Source organism: Vanacampus margaritifer, chromosome 19 (assembly GCF_051991255.1).
Source record: "Vanacampus margaritifer isolate UIUO_Vmar chromosome 19, RoL_Vmar_1.0, whole genome shotgun sequence".
NCBI lineage: Eukaryota > Metazoa > Chordata > Actinopteri > Syngnathiformes > Syngnathidae > Vanacampus > Vanacampus margaritifer.
The window spans coordinates 2,972,950-2,985,116 of NC_135450.1; the positions used below are offsets into that span (position 1 = coordinate 2,972,950).

At 36.5% G+C, this 12,167-nt stretch overlaps 1 protein-coding gene across 8 annotated transcripts in view; it reads right to left on the reverse strand.

Annotated features, from left to right (window-relative positions):
- The window catches only part of enah (ENAH actin regulator), a 111,395-nt gene that overhangs the window by 22,238 nt on the left and 76,990 nt on the right, over nucleotides 1–12,167 (reverse strand). For all 8 annotated transcript variants that reach the window (XM_077552762.1, XM_077552761.1, XM_077552757.1 and 5 more), the window contains exon 5: nucleotides 4,605–4,957. In XM_077552762.1, coding sequence (XP_077408888.1) covers nucleotides 4,605–4,957 — 353 coding nt within the window. The remainder of the gene's footprint in view (nucleotides 1–4,604; nucleotides 4,958–12,167) is intronic.

Below are 12,167 nucleotides of genomic sequence, written 5' to 3' on the forward strand. Positions count from 1 at the left end.
GAAATATTTAAATGCGACACCATTTCAAGTTAAAATGTGATTGTGCAGTTCCAAGAGCAAGAAAATTACATATTGGACCAAAAGTTGCTTAGTACAAAAACAAAACAAAAACAAAAAACTATGGATGTCGTAACATAATTGGTCACAATTTGAAACAAACAGTAATCCCATAGTTTACATACTGTATATTTATAAGATTTGTGTTCATGTGATAGTATTTTGAATAGGGCCGACCAATATGAATCTTTTGAGAATTCCGATATTTAGTAGAAAAAAAAAAAAAATATATATATATATATATATATATACAGTATATATATATATATATATATATATCCATCCATTTTCTTAACCGCTTTTCCTCTCAAGGGTCGCGGGACGCTGGAGCCTATCCCAGCTGGCTTCGGGCAGTATGGATAAATAAATGCATGAGAGACAGCAGAAGTGATGTATTGTATGTATTGGACTGAACGCCTTGTTTGCGTCATGTGTGACTTCTCCCAGCTAAATGCTCTGACATCTCATGCCTAGCTAAATTCATAATTTGATCCTCGCTAACCAGATTCAGTGAGCATCCTTACTTCTACTCCAGTACACACTACTTCCTCATTATCCTTCCCTACATTTTTCCTATTTTTTTATTTATTTATCATTACCATGAAAATCCTGACTCATATTTTCATTCTCAATTATCAATTCAGCCATTCTCCAAGCTTTTCAATTATTATGCTCTGGGGACATCACATGACCAAGAAACTAGGGCCCGGCCGATATGCATTTTTTTAGGCCGATGCCGATACAGATTTTTTGCAGAAAAAAATACCGATTGCCAATTAATCTGCCGATTATTTAACAATACATATTTAATGCATACAATTAATTTAATGCATCCAGAGTACAGAAAAACGTTGCACTTGGGAAGAATCTGTGCCTTTGCATAGTGTTATCTTACCTGTGGGTATGTGTTCCCACAGCATTTGTGTGTGAATATTTGTTATATGAAGGAAAAACACTCCCAAAGTCGATACTAACTTCCAGTTAGCATTTTAATGGGATCCTCGCTTCGCTTTTAGCATAGACTAGCAATGTTTTAAAAATGAAGAATGTTTTGTATTTAAATATACTTTGGATGTCATTCTTAGCGTATTTTTTTGGTTTTACAGTTAACTCCAACTGGTGTGTCATTAAACAGCTTAAAGGACGCTTAGGGACAACAGAATAACCAGAATAAATACGCTAAACACTTGCTAGTTGCTAATGCTATGCAAACGAAATGGAGCATTCAGGGTACCTCCACAGCATCGGAAACTTAGGATTTCTTCGATGATAATGTTAAGGGGAAAATAATCGGCCATTTGGCTCAATTGGCCGCTTGTTTTGGCCGATGTTTGAAGGGCAATCATCGGCCGATTAATCGGCCTCGGTTGGGCCCTACAAGTAACCTGCCATAATTAATGCAAACATACACAAAAACATCAAGCACACCTTCATAAACCTTAGGGGCAGTTCTACAAAAAATAAATAAATCTCCTCAAACTTAATGAAACTTTAAACCTATTAAACAAAAAAATCCAAGGTGATTCTTCCAACAATTTAAAAAAAATCAAAATATCGCCTTAAACCAAACATTTTTATTTATATATTGAAACCACAATTACAAAATGGTGAAAAAGCATCATGGTATTACTCACACACGCATGTACACACATGATGAAAGTTAAATGCTAGTAGCACTAGCCAATTATTTTTGAGTATATCTTGTCATCATAGTTTTGCATCCTCACTCCACCCCCTGATCTGAAGGATTTTGCAAGCACTCTAACTAACACACACAATCACCCGGAGGGTCTTACACCAGCATTTTCCCTGATGTATTTTTAGCTTGTGAGTAACACTGCTGAACTGTGTCAGCCTTCATGTGTGGTCATGCGTGCATATGCTAATATGCCAACATAGCAATGAAGCATGCCCACAACGCTGCCATCTTTTTTTGACCCAGTCGTGAATTGTAATTCCCTTCTTCTTTCGGCAAATCAAACCCAAACCGATTTCATCAGTTTGTTATGGATTACAGGCATTGGATGAGCGCTGTGCTTCATGCAGCTTCTCTGTAATCTGCTTGATGCAAGTGTCAACATTTGAATCTAAGAATGTGACATTTTTTGTACTTATAGTTCTGTATATGAACAGACATGGATGCCATGGCAATATTCGGCTTTCAATCATTTTCAATGGTATTTGTTAACTTTTACTAGTCGTGAAACCGCAAGTGTAATATAGTTTCCATAAAACGGTAAAACTGATGTGGAGGTGGTAGCATCATGCTGTGTGGTTGTTTTGTTGTCTCTTGAATATGGCACGACAAGGTTGACCTAAGACCTTATAGTAGGGATGGGCGAGTACTGATACCAGGTATGGGTATCGGGCTGATACCCAGCTTTTTCAAGGTGTTAGTACTCCTGACAGGTGCCAATAACATTATCAGAATAGAAAACTGCCATTCATTTCATGCAATTTGAAGGAAAAACATATTGACATGTTTTTTTTAACTCCAATATTTTACAAACCCTAAACGTTGTCCAATAAACATATGCTTAAAAAAAAGATCTGCAGTTTGTACTTCTTAAACTTTTATGCCAATATTTTCCATTTTAGTGAAAATGAATATCGGCTCCAAATATTGGTTATCGCCATCCTTGACTGCTAATAATCGGTATTCGTATCGGCCCTGACAAAACCATATTGGTCTTTCTCTAGTCAAAAGTACTAGTGGGATCAGTACTTAGTATCGGTGACTACTCAACAGTTGAGTACTCGTACTGGTATCGGTCTGAAATCAAGTGGCATCTTACATTCTTACTTTGTAGTTGCTACCTCTTTTCAGCCATTTCTTATTCAATCATGACAACGACCCCCAAACATCCTGAACATCTATGGTGGTTGTGACTGCATTAAGGAAGTTTAAATGTTAAAATGACAGATTTTTACACATCTATATGATGTGTAGAGCAAGCCCTAACTGCGTCGATAAGCCTCTTCTAAATAGAGGTATTTAGGGCTCTCTGTATCATTGCATTATTCGTGTAGTTGGTAATTTCCGTTTTATTTACAATAAATTAATACATGTAGAGCTTGTCCTTATACGGTAAAGTTTTAAAAAGTAATCTTTGCTAGCCTGTAAATGTGGCCACTTGCCAGAGGAGATTCTGTTGGCTCGTGCTCGTACAGGCCTGCGCAATTCATGCACGAAAATCATGGTGGCTGCATTTGCGCTTTAGTCCAGAGGTGGCAGTCGTGTGTAAAAAAAAAAAAAAAAGTAAAAGTGTCAAAGTCCTTGAAGGGACATTCAGTGATATCTAGCGCCTTCTAGTGGTGGACTAATAATTCATTCATTTGAAAACTGACTGTTTTTGTCAATAGTATGCAAAAAAATATGTTGCATCACATTTTTTATATATATATATATATATATATATATATAATCATATGTCTAGTAATCACTTATTATATTACATGGCTGTAGTCTCACCTTGCTATGTTTCGCCGCCATCTTCCTGCTACAGATGCCCAAAGGACAACTTTGTGAACGTCATTAGCCCCCCGCCAAAAACATTAATTGACTAATTGACATTTACTACGGACACTATGGCCAACAGATGGCAGCATTGTATCTCTTTTCAATGGGCTCCCGGTAGTATGAAATTAAAATGAAACATGACGAATCTGATGAATGAAATAGAACGTTTTCAAGGACGACGTGAATGACCAAGGCCTTTGTCACATTAAATCCAATTCACAGAGCGTCACTAAATAAAAAATATTAGTGTCAAAGTCATTGTTGTGCAGAAAATGTATCTTTTCACAAAAAGCTTGCTGTCCTTATCTTTTCAATTTTCTCTCAATGTCACTCAAATTACCTATTTTCAAATGGTGATTACTAAAGAATGGAATAAGGTAGAAACATACTAATTTTCCTAAGGAACTAAACCAAACGGTATTATGTAAAACAAACAAACAATTGGAACACTTCCAAGAAATCATCAAAAGCCCAATATTGGCACAATAATGACATCTTCTATAAACGCAACTCTACAATTATGTCCTCATACAGCATCACCCATTTCCCCAACACAATATACACTTAATTAAAACCCTGTAAAAAGTCTTTGTTAATTTCCTCCAAATCCATTTACATTCTCTTCAAAATGCTGGTGCAGCCTTAGGCACTTCAATTTATCTTCAGCGTTTAATTAGTTAAGGAACACACTATGTGGTATCCACTGTTGGAATACAAAGGCGATCTCTGATGTAAAACAAATTTGGGGAGTTTAACTCTTTGAGACAATATCAGATACTTCTTAAAAATAACCAAATATGAGTCCTCACAAAATATTGAGCACAATGAAGACATTAACTGACTTACCATATAAAATACATTAGATTGTAGTTACCACAAAGTGGACTTTGTGTTAGTTTGCAGAAGCTCAAAAGCTGCCATGCTTTATGAATACATTAGAAAAGGATTAGGGAAAATATTAATATCATTGCAACAGACTTAAAACCTAACAGAGCACGTGTGGCTAAAAGCGAAGTGCATCACTCACCAGCATTGGAGATGCGTCTCCCTCGTTCCCAGTCGTGCTGCTCTCTGTCCAACTGCTCTTGCTGCTCCTTCTCCTGCCGCTCTCTCTCCACCTTCTCCCTCTCCAGCCGCTCACGCTCGGGGCGCTCCTGCTGCTCCTGACGTTCATGCTCCAGTCGCTCCCTCTCGGCCTGCGCCTCCCTTTCTCGAAGCTCCCTTTCCTGACGCTCTTGTTCCTGACGTTCGTGCTCCTGACGTTCCCTCTCTTGCATCTCTCGCTCAAGGCGCTCTTGCTCCTGACGTTCACGTTCTTGACATTCGCGTTCCTGGCGCTCTCTTTCCACCTCCTTTTGCTTCTGCAGCTCCTGGAGCTGCCTGGATAGAAAAATAATAATAAAAGGAGACAATTTTAATAGTACACATGAATTTAAATTCCGTAAATTACAGTAAATGTCAGAATGGATAGTAAAAACATCCACATATTGTAATGGCTTTGATTGCTGTGAACATTAATAATAATAATAGTAATAACAATAATAATAATAATAATAATAATAATAATAATAATAAATGTCAGATGGGGAAAAAAACAATGAGTAAAAAAAAGTTCATTAGTGTGGGCCAGGTCTTGACCCTTACTGACCCACAAGCAACTACTGATGACATTATGTAACGCTCAATATTATTATATAACACTTGCTAGTTGCTACTAGGCATAACAGCCATGTTATGCAATCTAAAATTTAGGTACACAGGACGCTGAAATCTGCAATTGGCACACTATCCTTTACTGAACAACAACAAAAAAAGATATACAATTAAAGAGCATAAATTATTTCTAAAATATATTCATACACATATTTTAAATGTTTAAAATGCTAAATAACATGTTGAGCAGGAAGCAGGTGGAAGTTGCTGTGTATTTGAATGTGTTTATTGTGTGAAATTCACAGGTTGGCCAGTAGGTGGCAGCAGTATGTAGTGTGAGCCATGCGCGTGACATGTTTCACAGGCTTGAGGCAAAAACAGACTTTCTACTGGTTTTGTATCTAATTTGGTGAAACTGCAATAATGCTTGTAGAGAAGTAAGCTGTCGCTGTAGCAGTTGGCTTGCACATTAACAGACTAGCAGTGTATACAAAAATAATAATAATTTCAACAGACTTGGTGTAACCAATTCTCGCCACCTAAGCGCAGAATGTTTCTGTTGATGATAGCAACACGCCCAGTCCATGAGGTAGAAAACAGCCTCAAACCATGATGCCCCTTCACTATACTTCACAGTTGGGATGAGGTTTTGATGGTGGTGTGCTAGTGTTAATTTTATCCGCCATTTTTAAATTTAGTCTCAGATTTAGTCCAATTTCAATCACGCTTGTTAGTTTTTATCATAGTAAGTCAACCTCATCTCATTTTTATTTAGTCCAATATTATTATTATGATTTTTGTTATTTTTATTTTTATTTTTTATAAATCTAGCATTTTAGTCTTTATTTTAGTCCAAGAAAACATTTTATTTGTCTAGTTTTTGTCAACAAAAACTGTCATTTTAGTCTAGTTTTAATCAGGAAAATCATTTAAACCCTGTATATATATTTTTGTCAGCAGATTATGTTGAACATTTCGTATCTAAAACGATTTCACATCAAATTTTCTCTCATCTCTTTGATGAAAAACAATTTGACACACAATTACAGTACATCGACAAGTGGCTACTACGACTCCATGCTATGAGCTATTACATTAGCATTAGCATTAGTTAGCGGTCGTATTAACATTATTCTTGGAATGTTTTTTTAAAAACTTTTTTCTCTCTCAACTTTTCACCATGACTCAAGCTCCTGTCTGTCTCATGTGTTTGTGCATGTTACACTTGCTAGCTGCAGATTTGAAAGGGTGTGTGTCACTGTGTGTCACATGACGTGACAGATTAGAAGAGACAAGGTTTAACAAAATCTAATAATTTCCGTCTCGTTTTTGTTCACGAACTAAAATGTCCATAGATTTTAGTCCAGCTTTTATTAAGTGTAGTACATTTTCATCTCGTCTTCATTAGTCGACGAAAATCCATACTGATTTAGTCCCAGTTATTGTTTATTAATTAGGTTTTTAGTCTAGTCTAGTTTTAGTCCTGTGAAAAATGTGTATGATGTCATTTTTGTTTAGTTTTTGTTGACGAAATTAACACTAGTGTGCTGTGCCCTTTTTTTCCATACACAGCATTGCGTTGACAGCAGATGTCTTCCAGTGACATCAACTTTTGTTTTACTTAACATTGATTTGTCAACAAAGATGTTAGCACCTACCCTCAAGTATTTAGCAAACCGTCTGAGATTCTTCTTCACCACATTGAGCATTCTGTACTGTTGTAGTCATCAGGATTACCACTCTGAGAGAGATTAGCAACAATGCGGACTTTCCCTCCCGCCCCATTTATAGACACCCTGTCTTATCATGGCCTGATGAACATCAAGGTTTTTAGAGATACTTTCAGCCTGATGCAAGTCAAGAATTCCTCATTGTGGGCATTCTGAGCGCATATTTGTGCGAGGCATAGTTCACATCAGGCAAAGCTTCTCAAGAACAGAAAACTCAAAACTGGTGTGCATTTTATAGGGCAGGAAAGTTTTACTAACATCTGCAATCTTCTAACTCCTGACCCTGATTAAGTCTTGGAGAAGTCATTTGCTTAGGGGTTCGCATATATATATATATTTTACATCAGCGATTTGTAAAAAAGCATCCAATATGTATTTTATTATGTAAAGGGAAATAGACTGGAAGTGCTTACAACTCAAGGTCAGAATATGGTCAGTTGGTCACTCATACTGATTTCACTGAAATCTGATTCACAAAGAAAAAATAAAGAAAAAATCAAATATTGCTTCATTTTTACACAGTTGTTCCCTTTTTCCATTTGTACACCATGTTCTGTTTAGCCCCAAATAAACGTCTTAAAGTATAAATTAGTTCAAATACATACACACATTACTCTTACAGTGCAGTATCTTCCATTCAGACCAAGCCTGCCACATGTGCTACTTGAATGAATCATCACCAAGTACTTTCCCACTTGGTTTCAGTGGTTATTTCATGCAGTGAACACATCATAGAGATGTAAAGTAAACCAGGATTCTCAATCCAGCTCTTTCTGTGGGCTATGGTTGCTCCTCTGGGGTCTTCCCCCTCTACACTATTCACTCAGTTAGTAAATGAGGCCCAGTGGGAACATCTGCACTGTAATAGCAGCGGCAGAACATCTTCATGATTAAAAACCGCATATGATGTAATGGAGTTACGGTTGTCACAAACAGGGTAATTGGGCAGATCAGAGAGGGCCACATTTTATATTCATTTCACAAGTATGTTGAGAAATTATCACATTGCCCAAATTTATGACAGTTTATTTGTCAGGGACTAACTTGTGTAGTAGTGTTATTAGACTTCCACAAAGATTGTTTGCAGGTTTACCATGCAAATATATGCACAGAAAATGTTTCGGTAAATAATGTCTTGCCATGAATTCAAGAATGTGCATATTGTATCATTTTTATTATCATATTTGGCCCTAGAGCAGGCATTCATATTATCATATTAATCAAACCATTTCAAAACGTGACACTGACTAGGAAAACATGGATGGACATAAACAAGGTTTTTTTTTTCTTTTAGAGTTGTCAAACAATTTTTGAAATCAGATTAATCACATTTTAGAATTTTGATTAACCACCATCAATCACTTAATAAAAAAATTGCCCGCCAAATTTAAAGAGCACCTATTATTATTATTATTTTTTTGGGACATTTAATGTTGTGAGGATGTCTTTTGTGAAAATTGTATCCACTGCACACGCTCATCCTCCTCTTTTTGTAATCAGTTAATTGCTTGCATAATTTAAAATGGGAAAAAAATGACCACAATAGTTTAACATGAACAAATATTCTGAATGTCATATGCAAACATTTATTAAATGCATTACTTAAATGCATGTAGTTATGTCTATTGCTCAAACACAACCTGTGCTACATTTAATGGAACCATCCACTGTCAGCTAAAAGATCTGCGGTCAAAATTAATAGTGTGATTAATCTGCGTTAATACATGATTAATGCAATCATTTTTAATGATTAATTAATTAGTTAACGCTTTAACTTGTTGTTTTTTGCAGGAACCTGAAGTATGGGTTTTATTAAACAATAAAAAAATGACTATAATGAATGAACAATTGTTTTTTTTTAAATTAATATAATGAACAGTTTTGAATGTTTCTTAAATTCACATTGTGTTATTGGCAAATTGCATTTTCTAGCTAAATTAATCTAAAAATTAAAACAAGCTCTACTTCAAAAGTAATTTTGAGAATATTTATTGTGCAGAATCAAAATCAAAATTCAGAACTCTAAAACTTGTGAAAACAAACAACATTACTGATATTATAAATATTTATTTAATAATATACTTTTGACCCTATAGGCCCCTCCTGGCTGACGAAGCCTAGCGTACAGTAATTCATTTTCGGTTTCTGGTGCAGTTTAGCTAGTAGATATTCTCTTCATATTCCAGACATTTAATTTGCCTGCTGGTTTGCTGACTAAAGTTGGATACGCTTGTCTTTAATGCCGTTCTGGCCAGACGTCTGTCAAAAGTATACTCAATCACTCAATCACTTATTTCCGGTGTTAAACGCACCAGTCGTGTCAATCACAGGTTAGCTTAGAATTTAACATGGCTTGTAGCTTATGTATGAAGGGGACAATTACTGTCAGGTTCAAACCGGACCGGCTTTGACCGAAGTAGAGGAAGGCCTCCTCCTCCTGCTTCGACAGAAAGAAAAGAAAAAAAAGTTTGAACATCGCTTGTCAATCTGGTGACTGGTGGTCCATTCTCCACATCTGTTCCTTTAGGCCTGTTGCTCACAGACTGCAACGATATTGTTAATAGCTCTACATTATTTGTATTTCACCATGTTGTACATGGCGTAGTAAGAAGAAACTCCACAACGCCAAAGCTCTACAAGCTAGCTGGTGCGGCGCAAGTACTCGAGCCTCAACCTACGACACAGTAGGTATCGTGAAAGACGTGCGAGCGTCCAGCCAAGCAAACCTCCTCTCGATTCACAGTTTTGTTATTCAATGTGTTTTGATGAAGCGCTGCTTATTTCAATTCTTGTCTACTAACAACTTCAAACAACTTGTTGACTTGGTAACGGGAGGAAATAAAACTCTGGACCTTTATGTATGCCAATGTGAAAGGAACAAACGTCTTTTCTTCGCTACCTCCTCTGAGGAATCTGACCATAACTTCATTCACTTTGCGACCACCAATAAGCCGCCGGTGGCACAGCAGGGGGCCAATATAATAGCTGTGGTTTGGTGTAAATACACAGAAGAGGCAATGCAGGAATGTTTCAAAGTCAAACTGTTAATTGTGTTTAAAGTGTTATGTTGGAGTTGTATTTATGTATAGCACTTTGTTTTTCAAAGTACTCTGTAAAGCTAAGTTGGGTTAGTTGATTTAAAAAAATAAATAAATTATTCCATGCCTAACCCAGTTTACATTAGGCCTGGGGAAAAAAATCGACCAAGTCGGTTGGGTCGACCACAAAAATTGGTAGACGAAAAAATGCATGCGTCTAGGCTATTTTAATAATTTTAAAAAACATATTTGCGGCACCTGGAAGTTGCCGGAACCAATAATTTGTAAATAAATAAAAGAGTTCCAATGATTTTATTGGAACCAAACACACGTAAGATGGCGGCCCTACGTGTGTCAGCAACAGGAAGGCCGTATCTACTATAGCATAGAGCAAGACTCCCACAAGTTTTTTTTTTCCACTCCTCCATGTAGCGTGCAGGCTAAGCCATCCAGCGTTTGCCATAAGGACTATTACTATGGTTTTACGCCACCAAATGTGCAATAACCGAGCCAAATTGACCCAGTTGGCCACAATACATTTAACAACAGACGCAAGGGAGTTTGCAAACGCGGACGCTGGCGGACCTTAGAAACGAACTCACTTTGCAATACCACTGGCTAGGTTAGCATTCGCTAGTAGCATTATCAAGTACGAAGCTACAATAGCGAGTACTCATGATGTTTATGGATTTAAAATGGGATGGAACCAAAGAAAAGCATCAGGATCCTGGAGCATAAAGTAAGTTATTTAAAAAACCTTTCTACGCGGTTAGTATGCTGCATCAATGGCCATTGTAGGATTCGACAACTCAATATTTTTCAACGAGACAAGCGAATACGTCAGGCTTAGTAAACATACGATGAAGATAAAGCGTTATTAAAGTGCACTCCATTTAACATTTTGATTAAATTGGATTTATCATATGTTGGACTATGAAGTGATTTTCAGGAAAAATACAATAAGAAATGAGTTTGTTCAGGGCTAATACTAATTGTGATTGTTAATCGTTGAGCATAGGCTAATTTTATTGGCAGGAGATAAGGAACAATGAGTATTTATATCAACTAAATTCAATTTACGTTCAAGCTTAGTGGACTTATAAAAAAAAAAATGCAAAGTTTTTTTTTGGGGGGGTGCATGGCGATTAACTGATGGAATAATCGATAGGAGACTCGATTTTTTAAAAAGCCGTTAGTGACAGCACTAGTTTACATAATACACCATAATGTTACAAGTCATGACCTAAATCTAACCATGGAATTTTTATCCAATAATTATAGTTGACGATGCAAAATACTATAGAAACTGAAGCCCTCGTATCACTTTATTTGAACTACTAAGTAGTACAAATACAGTATACTGCTTACTTGGCCGTATTTGAAGTCTTGTCAAAAATGGGTCCGATTTTTTCAGTCCACGTAAAACGTAGCTATAATAGGAATAATTTCCTCCACTGTTTTCCCAAATCGATCAACATCATTCATCGTTAAAACTTAGTTTTCATTTCATCAGTGTTTAATTTTCAGGGATTATTGTCATGAAACTAGAACATGCTTTTTTTTAAGCACATACTGTATTTTGGCCAGTCAATCATGAACATCTATTCTGGATAGGCGTTAGTCTTCAATAATATCCGTAGTTTTGTCACTAGCCACTTAGAAAGTTGCTAAAAGTGTATGAAAAGTTGCAAAAATGGTGATCTAGTGAAGAAAAAGAAATGTAAACCTATAGTGTACTTTGTCTGAAGCATTGCTTCATTTTCATTCAACACATCGGTTGATGAAGTGGAAGCGCTTGATGCTCAAGACTCCTTTGTAGCCATAAAAAAGCTCAGATGTTTACAAAACGCATCAGCGTTTGCCAAACTCAACATAAAAAAAGCCAACAAAGCTGATAATTGTTTGCTTTAACCTCATTATAATCTTTTCCACAGAAGATCCAGACAAAACAAACTTGATGTAAGAGGAAATCAGCATTTTCCACTCAAAATGACTCATAGTACAAAAAGAGGCTGTCGTTTATCACGACACCCTCGGTTTCCTGTCCATTTTGGCTGTTCGGCAGATGTCACGCGACAGTGGAAGATATTCCAAGTCCTAACATTACACTCACATTCTTGAACAGTGAGAACAGCTTCTCCCACTGCCAAAAGTTTACAAGTAGAGCAC